Source organism: Tursiops truncatus, chromosome 7 (assembly GCF_011762595.2).
Source record: "Tursiops truncatus isolate mTurTru1 chromosome 7, mTurTru1.mat.Y, whole genome shotgun sequence".
NCBI lineage: Eukaryota > Metazoa > Chordata > Mammalia > Artiodactyla > Delphinidae > Tursiops > Tursiops truncatus.
The window spans coordinates 100,939,083-100,956,348 of record NC_047040.1 but is presented as its reverse complement, the minus strand read 5'-3'; the positions used below and the strand labels follow the sequence as shown (position 1 = coordinate 100,956,348).

Below are 17,266 nucleotides of genomic sequence, written 5' to 3'. Positions count from 1 at the left end.
AAATGCCTCTAACTAGGCTTGCGTGCCTATAGCAGAGGTAGAAAGCCTCAGCATCTAAGAGCTGGGGAGGCTCGGGAAAGCTGCTGTTCGCTCTCCTATCTGGAGTGTAACTCAGCGGACTATGTTGGTTATAACACCTCACATTGGTATGTTGTTTCACCATCGTCTCGTTTGATTTGAGGTGGGTGGAAAGTAGCTATTAGCCTCATCTTCTGTGTGAAGAAATTGACTCACATGTGTGAAGTACAAGCAGCTGGTAAGTGCCGGAGCAAAGGTTAGAGGTCTAATGTTCTTGTCCAGTACTTTTTTTTTTTAATTAAGAAAATTTTATTTACAGTAGAACAGAATACTTAGGAATATATTTAACAAAAGAATTGTAAAACTTGTACTCTGCAAACTACAAAAAATTGTTAAAATGTCCAGAAGAGGCAAACCTGTAGAGACAGAAAGTGCATTAATGCTGCCTAATGGTGGGGGTAAGGGGTGGGGAGACATGGGAGTGACTGCTGATTGGTACGGGTTTCTTTTGGGGTGATGAAAAAGTTCCGCAATTTTAGGTAGTGGTGATGGTCATACGACTCTGTCAGTATACTAAAAACCATTGAATTGTATACTTTGGGTGAAATGTATGGCCTGTGAATTATATCTCATAGCTGTTTAAAAAAATGTGGCAGGGGGAGGATAAGGTAGATTTAAAAATATTGTGTTCTTGTCTAGTACCTTTCCCCTAAAATTAAGTGCCCACTTTAGCTGTCTTAGTTGATAACCTTAGGGGTTTGTGAGAAGGCCATCAAATATGGGGAGTTTTAAAGTTGGCTCTAAATTCACATAGATCAAAATTACGTTATAGAATCTTTTACATTGCCGGATTCTGGCTCATGCACATTCAAAAGCCAAGCGTTAACTTGTGTTGCACTTTGGCCCGGGCCTTCTCTCTGTTCTCTGGGAAAGGAAGGCCAGGTTCTGGGGGGGAGCGGCCAAGGGGCCGCAGGGGCCAATGGGACCCTCTTTCTCCTTTCTCTGGCCCGTGCTTATTTTGCTGAGTTGTTGGGCTAAATTCCGGGGAGTCAAGTTTGTCCTGATGCAAGGACACTGTACCAATCTTAAAGAGACACAGAATTAAGTAAAATCAGGACAGGACAGCTGCATACTTGGAAACTTTTTGACTGTGTGCTTACTGTGTATTCAGTGTTGCATTAGATCCCAGGAATAGTAAATGGGATGCTGTATCTTCTGGGAGCCGGCTGGCTGTTTGAGAACCAAGATATGTCCATATGCATCAAAGTACAAGGGGGCTTCTATGCGAATTGCATACTACAGGCTGGAGACCTGGGGGTCAGTCACACATGCTGGCTAGAGGGAAGGTGCAGGAGAACCCCAAGCCTGCGGAAGCCTGAGCCAGGGCTGGGTCAGTGCAAATGGACAGAAATAAACCGGCAGGGGAGAGGCTGAGCAGCTTTATCCATGGAACTGGGGATGGGTTAGAGGAAAAGTGGAGTCGAGGATGGTGGGGGAATCTCTGCCTTGGGCAATAGTGTGCATCCTTGTGTTATTCATTGAGCAAAAGCCTGAAGGAGAAAGGATAGGGCTGAAGGGGATGGGAGCGTGAATAGAAGTGTTAATGAGACCTGTTTAGGGCTTTTAAAGGTTGGGGTACTCACCCCAGTAGGAGTAGTCTGGGCTGGAGATCTGGGGGTCAGCGCTGTATAGGTGGTAACCTAGGATGTGAAAATACAGGCTGAGAAGAGGGAAAGAAGGATTCTACCAATGAGGGTTGAGACCAAGCAGGCAGCCGGAGGCCCAAGGAAGACAGGAGCCCAAGGTCTCGTGGCAGCTGAACAGAGAGCTCAGGGGAGAGAAGGGTCAGTGTTGCCAGAAGTCAGGAAAGCTGGAAGCTGAGAATTTCCATAGGTGCAGAGAGAAGGTCTGTGGTGACCTTGGCGAGAGCGGTGCCAGTGGGTGTTGGGAGCAGCCCGCGGCAGTGGGTTGAAGGGTGACCGAGGGGAGCGGAGGGGTCAGAGGCACTGGGGTACGTTGCTCTCGGGAAGTTGTGCTATTAAAGGGAGGAGAAAGATGGAAGCTGAAAGATGATCAGGGTTTAAGGAAGGGCCTTTCTAAGGATGAGGGACTTGAACATATTTAAATGCCGATGAGAAGAAGCCAGTAGAAAAGGAGAGGTTAAAGATACAGTGAAAAGAGTGAATGATTTTATCTTTAGATTCCTGAGAAAGTATAGGAACAAGAGCCAGAGCAGCAGGCACTATTTTGGTTTGATCACGACAGTTGATAGTGGGTTTTGCGCCTGGAGGGGTTTTTGCGTCCTAATGAATTAGAGGTCCCCGTCTGCCACTGTGATAAAGTGGGCCAGAGAGGGGGAGGACAGAGAGGCACAGCAGAAGGGCAGCGCTGAGACCGTGAACCTGTGGTGGGAGCTGGGTGGCCCTCTTCAGCGCTGCCCCTTGGGGAAGCCGCCCACCTCGGAGCCCGAGGTCTCCCCTGCGCCACGCACAGCCCTGCCTCCCCAGATGCACCTGGAGCAGTTCGGCTAGAAGAGCCCAGTTCGTTTCACAGGAGGGGGAAAGTGCCAGAAAGCTGCTTTAGGAGGAAACTGTAGGAGCTTTTCAAACACGCTAAGGGATTTGGGATGTGCATGGAGGCAGCAGGGCAGCATCCCTTGTCATCTGGGAAGCACTTCTGTTTCCTGGTCCCTGCCTGACGCTGGGAATCAGCTGCTCTGGAGTCCTTGGGGGCCTGGTGGGCTGGCCGGGGGCACCATCCACACATGCCCTCCTGTTCAGAATCCTCCCTCCGATCCATTATTTTGACGCCTTCGCCCTGTGTTGCCGGGGGAGTCAGGGTCTGAGACGCGCACCTCAGGCCGCAGCCGCGTCGGGTGCCTGCCTTCCAGGGTGGGTGTGGGCACAGGGTGGGTGGCGGCAGTGTTTTGCCTCCCCAGAGGACACGTAAGGCCTTTCACCAAACAGTGTTGTCTCCCCCTCCCCTTTTGCATCTAGGCTCGAAGAAACCGAGAAATAGCAATTTTGCATCGCAGGATTGACGAAGTGCCCAGCAGAGCCGAGCTAATACAGTATCAGAAGAGATTTATCGAACTCTACCGCCAGAGTAGGTGCATCGACCACACACAAGCTCCCGAGGCTGACTCTGCGGCGGTGGGGGGTGGGGGGGCAGGAGGCGCGGGGTTCTGTCCCACTTCAGCGTGGTGGCACCGTCCATGAAAGCCACCCCTGGGGAGGCCCCCAGCTCATCGTCAGGCCCACTCACTTCACGTAGCCCAGAAGCCCAAGAGAAACACCATGGAGCTCTGACTGCCCTCTCCCTGGACAGCTAGCTTAAGCTGATTGAGCTCTTAGAGTGATGCCTCTAGCCCACCCTCATCCCTGTCAGTCATCGGGCTCCACTTTCCAGCGTCACACGGAACCTTGCGACCCCGGCATCTCTAGATCAGCCTTCGCTCATTGTTCTTCTCCTCTGCAGACCTTCTTGCTCATGTGGTCCTTGCCTTTAACAGCATCATGCTCACCCAGGGATGCAGGACTGGGTCTCCCTCAGCCTAAATCAGTGAGCACATCTCGTCAGGCTCAGAGTGACACTCAGAGCTGTCATTGCCTTTCTCTTCCCAGCGCAGCTGCCGTATCTGTTCTCCCTGGCATCATAGCTCAGCCCAGTGAGCCTTAGCTGGTCTGCAGCCCCTTCTGAGTCTGTCATCCACCCATCCAGTCATATCACTTCTCTCCAGTGACAAATCCTCAGGCGCTTCCTAGACCCACTGAAGAAAGCCTCTCTCCTAATTCTGCCCAGGACCCTCCCCAGTCTAGGTGGCCTGCCTGAAGGTCCCGATTCCTGCCCGCAGTCCCCACTCTGCCCTCCTCAGTGCACACGCTGCCTCTGACTACACCATGCACTTTGACATCCTAGGCCTTGACTCCTGTTAACCTGCGCCTGGGACCCCTTCTTCATTCTGTTAGACAAAATCCTTCAAGGCCCAGCTCACATCCTCTGTAAACAGATCCTGGACCATCACCCCTTCCTTAGGCTCCCACTCTTGCTTGTGTCCTGGGTACCTCAAACTCAACACATATAAGACTGAATTTGCCTCCCCCTCCGTCTTTCCCCTCGGCCACTGGGATTGCTGTCAAGCAAGTTAGACCCCCCTGTCTTCTCTGCTGTAGCCACCTTCTCATCACTGCCCAGAGTCTAACCCCTTGTCTGCACTCCTGCCTGAGGGATCTTTCTCACACAAAATTTGATCATTTTACACTCTTGCTTTAAAAGCCTTGACATTTAATAGCTCCCCCTAACTGGATGGACAGTCTTCAGAATCCTAACTCCTGCCTCGTCTGGGCCAGCTGGCCCCCCTGCAGTCCCTGTGCCCCTCACCCCTGTGAGCTGGTCCCAGGCCCAGGAGGCCAGTGCCCTACAGTTCCCACTTGGAAAACTCCAAGTCTTCTTTCAGAATATACCCCAGATTTTCCCTTGAGACGTTGGCGTCTCAACCTCCTTCCTGGTTCAAGCCGGAGCACTGTCCCTGCTCAGAACATGCGTCCAGACGCACGCTTCCTTTCACGTCTTACCTCACCACCCTGACGTTCTATGCGGTCCTCACGTTTGACTCAGATGATCAGCGGCAGGTGTCAACGCAGTTTCTCAGCAGAAAATAGTTTCTGCCTTAAGTTAAATCTTTCTCCCTAAGCACGGGATTTACAAAAGCGAGCTGGCTGTGGCTCCTGCCCCTGAGGAGCGTGGGAAGGGAGGGAGCCACACAGACAGGAAGAGCTGGCATGGGGCTGCTTCATCCCTCTGCCTTCCTCCTGGGACCCCTCACCTGGAGGACTTCGGAGAAACCCGCGTCCCGCACGCCGACAGGGAGCTTCCGCTGGCTCCTCGTGTCGGCGGGCCCGTCTCGGCTGCCACGCACGTGCCGTCGGCCTGCGGCAGCCCTACACCGGCCTTTGTGCCCCGTGGGGCTTCCGCACAGACGGCACTGGCAGGTCCGAGTCCTGCAGCGCCTCCGCGGGGAGAGGATACCCAGGATTGTTTTGATACATTTTCTCACTCACCTGCTGATTTCTTTGCATTTGCAGTTTCAGCAGTGCACAAAGAAACCAAGCAGTTTTTCACTTTATATAACACCCTGGATGACAAGAAGGTTTATTTGGAAAAAGAGGTAAGAGCCTTTATAGAAAGAAGAAACATAATCAGGTGAGCAGCTACCAGTGCTGTCCGCGCGGGAAGTTTGCACGAACCTGCTGTCGGGATGCCTTCGGCTGAAGTGGGAAGAGCACCTGTCGTGTGCCCAGCGCCGACTACAGGGTCAGAAAGTGCCCACGGTGCAGGGTGGGCAGCAGTTGTATGGTGCCTCGCGAGCGACGACGTCATAAAAAGAAACATCCTGGAAGCTCGAGAGGTGCAAACGGAGGAGGGCCTGCAGCTGCTGAGACTTTAGTGTGAGTTTTAGGGGAAGGAAAGAGCCAGCTAAAGGAAATGGGGAGGGGGGGCTGTCAGGGTTGACAGGGGGAAATGGCGGTTTAATCATCCGCGGCAGACAGAGGCGTGAACTAAAAGAACTGTGAGAACGAAAGCGGGAGTGGAAGGGGCGACCGGGGCAGCCCCTCCAGGGCAGATCCGCTGGTGGTCAGGGCCTTCGATGGAAGGCAGACGATTGGGGCAGGTGTGCAGCTGTGTTCAGGAAAAAGCAGCACTGTCTTCCCAGCGGCAGCACAGTGTGGTGGCGGCAGCAGGCACCCTGGACTCACAGGGGTTTGGGTTTAGTGCGGCTTTATCTTCCTCACCTGTAAAACGGAGAGAACTGCAGTGACGGAGACAGACCGAGGCAGTGCCTGTGAAGTCCCTCGCATGTGGTGATACGTATTAGCTCCTGCCTCCCCCTCCCCTTGAGGGTGACAGAACCTATTTTTATTTTATCGTCATCCTGCAACCTGCACTAATTACCAGTCTACTAGGAAGAGTATTACAGACGTGTCTTTTACCTGGACGCAAATGGAGGCATCAGTGAGTACTGTCCTTGACTGCCTATTGTCAGTCAAACCAGATCGATCTCTCTCCTCCGAGATGCACTCCTCGAGGAGGGGTTGGGTTCTGTTTTCTCGGTATCCAGGGCCGTACACAGTAATGGGCACAGAACAGGCATCTGGTAAACATTCGAGTAGATGAGCCGAGTGCGTTTGGGGGATTTACGTCAGCCCTGGGGTAGCTCTGCTGCACACCCTGGCCTTGGGTTCTTCCTGCCTGGTGAGGGAAGACGGGCAGCCCCTCCTGAGGAAGCCTCGAAGCCCACTGACCTTCCTTCGTCAGCAGTGTTTAAAGTTGTTGCATTCTTTTAAGAACGAGGAGTGTGCAGGGGGGTGGGGCTATTTAAATTCCAAGCCATACTAATGCGGTTAGAAGTTTGCATTTGGATAAACTGTACATTTTATCTCAGGTCTATTTATACCTGTGATATTTTAGCTTTCAACATGCCTGTGGAGCCATAAGGACAAGAATATCACCTCCGTTTTACAGAGTGTGACCCTGAGTCCAAGTACAGTAAATGCTCAGTCCTGAGCTCACAAGCCGAGTCAGTGACAGAGCCAGAAAGAGGACCTAGGTTTCTAGACTCCAGACTCACAGGCCTGCCCTGGATGGTCGCCAGGACAGGTAAAGAGTCCTAGGTGCGGGCTGTGGCGTTTCTAGGGCACAGGGGCCTTGAAGGGCGCACCCCCGTGGAGGCTCTTAGGGCCGCCCGGCAGCTGGCCGCATTGGCAGAGACTTTGTGGGAAGGAGTAGAACAGCCACGGTGTTCTCACCCTCCACGCCCACTGACCCTCTGCTGAGCTGATGGCCCTGAAAAAATAAAGGGCAGTGTTTGGTGAGATCGAAAGGGCTGTGGTACAGCCCTAAGAGCCCTAATGTTGGCTTAGGCTTCCCAGCTGGGCGTTGGGTTCCGTCATTCCTGTGGTCATGGCTGTGGGAAGGTAGACAGACGCTCTGGGGGAACTCTGGAGGTGAGAACACGTTGCTCTTTTTTTTCATGTTACTTGCATCTGTGCGAACAAGGTGTGTTCATCTCAGAAGCAGCCTCCAGAGACACGTGGCAAGCTTGCGGTGGCTGGGGTCAGCACAGGCGTCTGTCAGCCTTTGCTTTGTGTTTTTGTTCTTCTTTCCTCCCCAGATTAGCCTGCTGAACTCAGTTCATGAGAACTTCTCACAGTAAGTGCTCTCAGCCCTCCTGTCGGTGGCTTGTGTGCCCTGCGCTTTTGTTGGCTCGCCTCTGCCCGATCGAGCAAGGCCCAGCGCTCAGGGTGGGATTCTTACTTACGCTTTCACCCCTGCTGCTACGTGCGGATGTGCCTTGGTTTACGCAGAGCTTGAGTTCTTGCAAAAACTTAACGATACAGTGAATTTTAAAAAACACCAAGGAATAGCTTAGGGAAAAGGTGAACTTTCAAATAATTTGACTATGCCTAACTACTATGATTTCTTCATAGATTACTTTTGTCCTACTAGGATGAGATTAATAACTTTTGTTTTTGAGCACATAGAGATGCTTTAAAATTTAGATAACGAGGCAATTCCCTGGCGGTCCAGTGGTTAGGACCCTGTGCTTTCACTGCCGAGGGCCCAGCTTCAGTCCCTGGTCGGGGAACTAAGATCCCACAAGCCGTGTGGCGTGGCCAAAAAATAAAATAAGATAGAATAAAATTTAAATAATGAAATAATCTATATGATTTTTTTAAATACTTTTCAAATCTGTGGTAGATTTTGGCTTTTAAGTCATGTGCATACTCTGAACTACTTTGTTCAGGTGTAAATATGTTCTCCAAAAGTTGGATGACAAGGCCCATCTGTAGCCAAATCATACCAGCCCTCAAGCATGGCCATTGGCCTGCCCGCCATCCGGGCAGCCCCAGGCTGGCTCTCCATCCATCAGGCTTCCTCTCCTTCCAGCACAGGTCTCTGCTGTCCCCTGGCAGGTGACCAGCAACTAAGATCTTAATGGATAACAAGTTGTAGACTTTAAGTTTCATTTCTAACTAAAAACAAACAAAAATCCTCACAGCCCCATTTAATATTCAGATTCAGTTAGTGACTTAACAACCTTGTGACATTTCTGAAAATGGTTCCTTCATCTTTATCCCCTGATCATTGAGAGAAGCTGAGGTTTGAGTGTTTTTGTGGCCAATTCTGCTTTCTCTCAGCCTGTCCTTTGGAAGAATTCTCATTCTTGTATCCATGTGCTCTGATCCTTCTGGTGTCATTTCCTCTGCAGAACTGGAGGTGAAGGGGCAAGTTTTAGGGCATCGCTTCTTTAGCTGCTATTCCTGGGAACAGGACCAGGTTTCCCAGCCTGGTTTTAGGAAAATCTCAGAAAATGTCTCTCCGTCTCGAACAGTGCCTCTAAGTCTGCAGATTTTTAAAAACTAAATGAAATTCATTTCTTAAGCAGAACCTGCCATCGTTCAGAATTAAAAAAAAAAATTGTTAATTTTAGTCACGTTTTATTTTATTTAAGAAAATATGTATTAGTAAGAAAACTATAGGGAGAGTGGGAAAAAAAGATTACTATTCAGTTACAAGACCAGGCTAATGTTCATGCCTTCCTCAGAGTTGAGAATCTTGGGCTGCCTGGAATCTCGGGGGCTCCACGGGTCCATCCTGCCTTGCAAATGCCTGCTTGCCTCTTGGGGCATTATCCGGGTACAGGGCTGACCCCTTTTCTGAGAGTCCTGTTTGCTGGTCATACCTCTGTTGGTCTTTCTTTCAGAGCCATGGCCTCCCCTGCTTCCCGGGACCAGTTTTTACGTCAGATGGAACAGATCGTAGAAGGAATTAAGCAAAGTCGAATGAAGGTCAGATGGTTTCCTTTCTGTAATGCGGCCAGGGTTTCACACTGGTGGTGGAGAAGGCCCTGGGGAAAGCAGGCCTCTTCTGTTTGTCCTGGGAACGTGCTCTCAATTCTGAAGACACATCTTCAGTGTCTCTGCAAGGGGTCCCACCAGGCCTCTGACCCTGCAGTGGGCAGGCTAGCTCCACGGTCTGCCCGCACTGGTCGTTCAGAGGCTGCTCTTAGCAACAGCTCTGTGGACGGAACACCTACCATGTGGCAAGCACTGTGCTAATCCTCCTAAAGCCCTCTTAAGTGAGTGGGGTTCCCCCCACTTCACAGATGAGGAAACTTTCACCAGCAGGCCTTCTCTCTTGCCCAGGAACACATCCTCACTGGCTCTTTGGTTCCTGACATTCTACCGTTAGGGATTCATTCCTTAGCAGCTTAAGAGCATTTTAGTTTCCAGGAACCCCCTGTAAAAAGTGCAAGTAATTGCTGAACTCTGCTAAAGTGAGAGGATATTGAGCCTTAGAAGTCAGAAGAGAAAAGAGAGGAACTGAAGAGGGGTGTGGGTGCTCCAGAGATAGCTTTGCAGAGAATCATCCAGACGGGGCGCAGCGTGGGTATTTCCACGCTCTGTGGCTCTGCACGGGCACACTTTGTCGGTAGGAAAGAAGACTTGCTGATGGTCTGAAAGCCGGGCACGCAGCCACAGCCTCCCACTACCATAGCCAGACAAATCCTAACTAGTGCTTCCAATGTCTCTTGCTTTTGGTCGTGTTTTTAAAACGTATCACACACCTGGTCCTCGGGCACGGCAGTGGAACCTTCTGGGGACTTAGGGCATCTCCTCTCACAATCCTGGGGCAAAGTGGTCCGATGAGGGCAACCAGAGTGTAAACACATGAAAGGAAGGATTGCCTGTAGGACCTGTCCTAAAAATCCACTCATTCAAGCTGCCTGTAATCCCATCTCACCAGAGATGAACTGCGGGCAAAAGCTCACCATACCCCCTTTCCCTGTAGCAAAATATTCATCTTCCTATTAAGGACGTCAGTAAAATCATGTCAAAAGAGCAAAAAAAAGAAAAAAATGTGTCACTGGTGACAAGACTATTCAACCTCAAAAATGAGGGCAAAGATGAGGCAGCACCTGTCCACGTGCGTGGATCCTTACCCAGGGCGGACAGGCTCTCTTGCAGGAGGGAGTGGAGTCCCTTCTTGATGATCTGGGGCGCGAGGGAAGTGGGGGGCAGAGAGCCTGGCCAACCACAGGCCTATAACAACCCAACCTCAGTGCGGGGACCTTTCCAGCTGCCATGCTTGTCCTCAGGGAGATGCTTTTGCTCATAGTAAAGAACAACAGGAAGTTACTGGGGTTTTTTCCCCTTTGGCTTCCCCTTTGTTGACTGTTGGATGCATTCTTGGGGAGAGAAATGGGCCCGACCCCTTCATTCTCTCCATCCTCCCCCAGGCTTCATGGCAAAGACACCTCAGTGCTGGCCGGCGAAGGAGGCAGCCCTTGTGTCCGTCCCGCCCGCGAGGTGGCCGGGCACCGGAAGCATGGTCAGGTGCCAGGGCAGGGAGGGCTCTCTCCTCTCGTGTCTGTCCTGCTGGTGGCTGACAACAGCACCTGATCTGTAGCAGGCACCCAAGAACTGTTTGTTTTAAGTGAATTCATTCTGTTGACTCCAAAAGCAGTTCTCAACAAGGGTTCCAGGTAGGGTTTGAATAATGACTGGCACTTGAATGGAGTAAGTCTGCTCTGCAGAGCAGTGCTCATTTGGATGGATGTCTTTTGTTGTGTTTATTTAAAAGAAACAAAATCACAGCCCTCCGTATCTAGGTGGCATGATGGGTCCTGCTCAGATAGAGGTGGCAGGGGAGCGTGTGTACCCCAGAGCTCAGGTTTCCCCGGAACTGGCAGGTGAAGGGTGTGCACGGAACAGACGAGCAGTGAGTGCAAGTAATAGACTGGGTGTCCATGGAAGAGTTGCTGAATAAAGAGGGTACTGCCTACCTGTTTCTTGTGAAATCGTTTATATTCACACACACAAAAACTCATGACAGGAAGTCCCCGACAAACGGATTCCGTTCCGAGAGCACATTCGTAAGTCCAATTTGTTCTTAAGTCCAACAGAGTCGGCCTAGGTACCCAACTAACACAATCAGTTATACAGTACTGTACTGTAATAGGTTTATAATACTTTTCACACAAATAATACGTAAAAACAAACACAAAAAAATAAAGAAAACATTTTTAATCTTAGAGTACAGTACCTTGAAAAGTACAGTACAGTACCAGCTACATCACTGCTGCTTTTACGCTTGCTTCCGGACATCCTGGGCTTGAAATAAAGATACTGTACTCTATACAGTACTGTACAGTAAAGTACACAAAAGCACAGCCACTTGTAGAGGATGCACGCACATGACAGTGTACGCCGGACGCGTGAACTAACTTACGTGATTGGACACGCAAGTGCACGTTCTCATCTTTGAAAGTTCACAACTTGAATGTTCGTATATAGGGGGCTTACTATAAAGGAAACAGTTAATGCCCAGTGATAGGAGAATTGCTGAAAAATTATAGTGTCTCTGTGCAATATTATGCAAATAAATAAACCAACCTCAAAAATGATGCATAGAAGGAAACTACTGGAAGGAAATCCATGAAAATGTTAGTAATAGTTGCCTTTTGGGCGTTGCCAGCCGCCCTTGGTCAGAACATGCCTTTTATCACCATTTCCCAAAATGTTTCAACAGATGGAGAAGAAGAAGCAAGAGAACAAAATGAGAAGAGACCAGTTGAACGACCAGTACTTGGAGCTGTTAGAAAAACAGAGGCTGTACTTTAAGACTGTGAAAGAGTTCAAGGAGGTAAGAGGAGGGCTGGGCTGGCAGGTAAGGCTGGGCGAGATTTGTGTTCGCCCCCAGATGAGCCTTTGCAAACCAGAGCATTGCTTTGTTTTTCCACTGGTCTGAAATGGGAGATAGCAGGTTGGCAGTGGATGTGACAGTGAAGCGTGCGTCACGATTGTGTTGTTCTGTGGCCCATCTTGAGGCTCTAACTGGACACTCTAAGAAACGTCACTTCAATTTCCTAACACTCAGTAACCACATTAAACTCACAAGTAAAATGGCCTCCTCAGCCCACCTGGAAACAGTGTTTGCTGTGGGTTCAGGTCTAGCATTTCCCCTCCTCCCAATCTTAGACTGGGGAGGGACCTTGAGAAGCCACATGGGAGGTGAGTGAATTTGAGTGTGGCAGGCTTGGGTTCAAATCCTGCCACTCACCAGCTGTGCAGGTGGAGAGGGACCTCATCCCTGTTGGGTCAGATGAGAGAGGAGAGCATCTAGTCTGTGTCTGGCACCTGTCACACCCACACACGCAGGTGAACTTTGCTTGCCCCTGTCTTTTCTCCCTGCATTTGGGCAGGATTATTCTCCATCATTCCAGAAGGAAACGTGCCCTTTTAAGAAAATTTCCAGAAAGGAGACTTTATCCTTTTGCTTGCCAAGATCTGTCTCATCAGCTTTATTTTCCGGAATTTTTCCCCCTTTCTAATGTAAATCCATGTGGTTTTAGTGAATTTAGAGATTGCTGAAAATACAGGGGGCAGCTAAAGGTAGTTGTATCCTGGGGTGTGGTCAGTGGAATAAAAAATACAATCTGTCCATACCAGTAATTTGGTCCTCACCTGTTTTGAGGCTCTTCTCTCTCCCTTCCTTGTCTTTTTCTTCTCTACTTCTCCTTCCCTTTTTTGTAACTTAACTTTTGAGAACCACAACCGTAGGCATTTCAGATTCTCTCGTCCTTTCAATAAATGTTCTTTCTTCCAGCTCCTGCCACGGCCCTGGGATAGATACATCAGGTCGTAAAACAGACTGGGTCCCTGTGTCCAGGAGCTTGCATTGTGTTGGGGGAGACAGATAGCAACAGACCCTCGTAAACAAGTAGTAACAAATAAGAAGTACTTCCCGCCATTGCCTTGGCGGGGACTAATGTAGAGGGTGTGGTCGGGGAAGGCCTCTCTCCAACGAGAAGGACCTGGCCTTGGGCAGAGTGGCCAGGCGAGGTGCTCCGGGTCCGGGGGCCCCTGTGGCCGGCAGCAGTTGGAGCTGAAGGGCCAGTGAGTGAGCTGACAGGGAACAAGTAGGGACCTGCTGCGCCCCATCTGAGCTCCTTGTTCCCAAATAACGCACAAGGAGAAAAGGCCCAGAGGAGAACTACATTTCACACATTGCGTGAACGCCAGCACCGCCCTTTTGACAGCAGGAACAGAAAGCAAATGAGCTGAGGAGGATAAGTATAAGCTGTCAGAATCAAAGCAAATAAAAGTGACATAGAAAAGCTCACTGTTGCACTGCAGGCTCTCAGGCTGAAGGCTTGGGGTGATCTCTGCTCCGAAGGGAAGGTTCCCTCGGATGCGTTAAGCTGGAGGTTTCCACGTTCCCGCCTCTTCGGCACAGTTACTCTCAGTCAGAGACTGAGGGTGGGTCCCTCAGAGCCCGAGAAGACCCCAGACTGGACCAGGTGCTGGCCTCAGTTTTCTTCAGTCCAAAACAAGTTGGAAGAAAGGGGGCAGGGGGAATGTGATATATGTTCCTCAGATAGCTAAGTGTATTTCACTTAAAGGACTCACCTTTTTAAAAAATTGCATGTCCCCTTGTTTTTTGATGTTAAAATTGCTCTCTCTTATAAAATGATAGTGACAGTATGCATTCCTTTTTTTTTATCATTTTACTTGGCAAAACTTTAAAATTAACCACAGGTTAGCATTCCCAAATCTTAATTTTTTTTTCAAGATCCTCTGAGGTAACTTGGGGCCATCACAGGTGTTGAGGCTTGCCTGCTGCTCCCCAGTTTCCACCCCATTCCTCCAGGTAGAGGAATTCTGTTCTTTTACGTATTGCAGTGTCAGGTAAGATCTCATCTGTGGAAGAAACACAGTTCGAAAAGTCAGACTCTCATCCCAGGATGGACTCTCCTCCCAGAACCCTCTGTCTGCCTCCTTTATTTGCCTCTCCTCGACCTGCTTGGGTTACTGCTCCCCAGGGCTGAGTTCTCACTGCATCCTGGTCCCCAGCACCGTCCTGGGCAGTAATGGCTCTTCATGCAGAGCAGGGCGTTAGCCAGAACATGGCCTTTGACCACTGCCGTCGTCCCTTTATGGTTTAGTTGACTCCATATTAACTGAGCCCCTTGATGCCTATGGGCTCCGTGCCTGACCCAGCCTTCTCTGAGACCAAGGCCTTTTTTGACTGGCAACGTCGGGTTGTCTCTAAAATCCCATTGGCTTGCTTGTTCTTGGACTTGTTATTAATAACAAGTCCGCCAGGAGAAAACACATACTCTGGAATCACCTTAATTGCATCATTACACCAACTGATTGTGTTTCCCAAAGCACAGTCTGTCACAAGGTCACCAAACCAAGATTCCGATTCTAGCCTGGCTCTGACGAATGCCAGCCATCCATCTTTATGACGCTGGCTCTGGGCACGTAATCTCCGGTGACCGGAGCTCAGGGTGTCTGGCACCTAGCGAGCCCCCTACCGTCTTCAGCAGGAAAGAAGCAGGAGGGAGGAGACATCTTCCCTTTTCTTATAGAAAGAAACACCTAAAGGGCCCTTTCTGTATTTGCTTTGAACAGACCGACAGTATCATTCTGTAGTCCCGAAAGGCTCCGAGGAGATTCCATGAAAGGTAGTCAGTGCTCACGCACCAGGTGACAGCCAAGGATGTTTTTACTGAGAACTTCCAGCAGCATCTCAGTGTGGTGTGATGACCAAAATCACCCCGGGTGGAACTCTGCCACAGCAGTGTTTTGATGCTTACATGAGTTGTTTGTTTTGGTTTTTAGGGTTTTTTTTTTTTTCTCTATTCAGAAGGTGAGGTGGGTAACAAAAGTTATTTATTCACTGTTTTATTGTTTTATCTTTTTATTATGGAAATTTTGAAAAACACACAGAAGTAGAGAAAGTAGTGTCACAATATGATAGCCTGACTCTGCCCGTCTTGGTCTGTCTTTACCCCTCCCTCTCCGCCCCCCTTTTTTTTTTGGCTGGAGGTTTTTCGCCCAAGCAAATCTCAGTAACTCTTTTTAAGTAAGAAAACTTTCTTCTCAACTTTTCTAACACAACACATGTTACTTATTTCACCTTCTTTTTCCCCCATCCCCAGGAAAAATTAACTCGCTACCCCTCCAAAAACACGTGCTTAAAACATGTCAGAGTATCTTGCTTCTGGCGGAACAATTCAGCTTCACCCCCACCCAGCCCAGAGCCTCCCCAGCTCTGAGTGGAAGATACGCAGAAACCCTACAGGTGAACCAGGGTCCTTGCAGCCAGAAAGACCAAAGGGCCTCCAGAGAAGTGGGAGCACCTGGCCGGGCCCAGGGAGATGGAAACATTGACTTTAGGGGGCTTGGATGCAGAGGGGCCATGGGTGACAGAAAAGTTTTCTTCCACACTAAGTGGATCTCCAGCCAAGCATGGCAACTGGAGGCCTAGCCACACGCCGGGCCTGCACCCTCGGGCTCGACCCCTCCAGGCCCTTCCCCCTGCCGCATTCACCTCTCCCTCTAAACAGGGCTCCTCGTGACGTGGCCCGGGGAAGGTGTGGAGGTGGTGTGCTAGCAGATGGAGGTACCCTGAGATGTCAAGGCCACTACGAACAAGGGGGAAGGAGGACACACAGTGATAAGCTTTGGAAGAAGGGGATATGAAATGATGCAGCAGTGGCCTTGCATCCTGGACGCCAGACTCCCCACGCGGGGGAGGCCCCAGTGACCCCTCAGCACACACAGTGATGGGTTTCCTTCAGCTCACTTTGAGCGGGAGGTGTCCCCTGACACGTCTCTTTCCCTCTGTCTTCTGTGAGTTTCTCTCGTAAAGCCAAGGGTGTTCTTAACCTTCACTCTTGCTGGGGTAAGACCTTTTCTACGTGCCCTGCCTGCTGTGTGGACTGGGGCTGCCTCTTATAACTCCTTAGGCCGTGGTCTCCGAGGACTTTCTCCCTTCCTCACTGGAGGGGTCACATAAGTATCTGCTTTCTGCTTCTGTCCCTTGGGATTTTAGAGGCTTCTTGAAGTCTTTTGGAATGACAGTGCCTAATCCTCTCCTATCCTCATTCTCACAGTCCAGAAACCAGTCCTCTTTGTAGCCGTTGGGGCCTTGAAGGTCAGCGTGTGGCCAGGAAGCTCTGCCGTGATGGTGGCAGCATGCAAGGAGGCTGGTCCACGGTCCACAGGGCTCCCTGCGGGATGGGGAAGGATGCAGAGGCCGTCTGAGCCTCATGCGGGTGCCGACGCGGTCCCCACCTCTCTGCTCTCTCTCTCTGCTTCCCCTCCAGGAGGGCCGCAAGAACGAGGTGCTGCTGTCCAAGGTGAAAGCCAAGGCCTCCTGAAGATTCCCAGACGACATCGTACGTCATTGATGTCTTTTTCTAAATGCCGTGTATCAACTACAAGATGGTGAAATGGTTCTGAACGCTGCAGCAAAGATGCAGGTGTGATGATCTCGACACCCTGGATATTCCCTTTCTCCTATCTGCTTCCACTGTTGTCGATGGAATCAGATGAGGCAACCACTGTGGCTTGGATGACACCCATCCTCCGCTGAAGAAATGTGGGCGGTATTTGTTCTCTGTGTCGATTCAGCCCTTATTTCTCCAGTGACATTGTGCATATGAAGGTACCATGTTTGTCTGGACTCTGAATAAAGTGATGTTAATTGAGCAGCCGCTGAGAAGGAGGCACTGAGGGCGAGAGCAGGGTGGCAGAGACCCAGCAGCCAGGCTCCCAGCGAGTGGCCCCAGAGCTGGACCACTGGGGTTTTTTTTTTTCTTAGCAAACAAGGCTTTTAGCTGAATGACCAGCCCAGGTGAGTGTTGCTCACTCGGGCCTTTCACTTGCCCGTGGTGCCTTTTGTTCCCGTCCCCTCGGGTGCCAGCCAGCAGGCTTGATGGTGTAGCAACTAGAAAGAAAGCTCAGCACGTGCCCTGGCTCCACCCTCACGCTCCGCTCAAGTTCATCTCACCAGAAATCGAAAGCAGGGGCCTCAGCTTGAGGACATGTAAGTAAGAGTGACACCTCACCTCGCCCTATTCTCCTGTGAGTCCCAGCCACCCTGTGGGTGGTCCCGTGCATCCCCCTCTCCAAGAGCACATCACATGCCCTCCGCTCTGCACAGGTCAGGGCTGGGCCTGGAGATGGGCTCTCCCGCCACTGCCCTCCAGGCCAACGTGTAAGTGGCGGAGGGACCGGCCGTGAGCAGGTGCCAGAGGGCGTCCCAGTAGGAAGAGCGGCGAGGTGTGCGGAGATCCAGAGGGCTTCGTGGAGCAGGCTGGGTCTGGGCTGGATCTGAAGGGGGAATAGCAATTTAATAGCAGAGATTGGTGGGAAGGCCATTTTGGATAAAG

General features: G+C 50.6%; 1 protein-coding gene across 5 annotated transcripts in view; it reads left to right on the top strand.

The window, feature by feature from the left end:
• Positions 1-16,582, top strand: part of CCDC93 (CCC complex scaffolding subunit CCDC93) — an 87,096-nt gene extending 70,514 nt beyond the window's left edge. The window contains exons 19-26 of one of the 5 annotated variants that reach the window (XR_012333156.1): positions 3,015-3,123; positions 5,103-5,185; positions 7,190-7,227; positions 8,783-8,867; positions 10,319-10,415; positions 10,546-10,564; positions 11,611-11,724; positions 16,199-16,582. Coding sequence is in view for 3 of the 5 variants with exons in the window: in XM_033860263.2 (XP_033716154.1) it covers positions 3,015-3,123; positions 5,103-5,185; positions 7,190-7,227; positions 8,783-8,867; positions 10,319-10,410; positions 10,546-10,564; positions 11,611-11,724; positions 16,199-16,252 (594 nt within the window). In the remaining 2 variants the exon portion in view is untranslated. Of the gene's footprint in view, positions 1-3,014; positions 3,124-5,102; positions 6,676-7,189; positions 7,228-8,782; positions 8,868-10,318; positions 10,416-10,545; positions 10,565-11,610; positions 11,725-16,198 lie in introns of those variants that run through there. The other 4 variants (XM_033860263.2, XM_033860264.2, XM_033860265.2 and 1 more) reach the window with 4 other exon arrangements.
• The last annotated feature ends 684 nt before the right edge of the window (positions 16,583-17,266 follow it).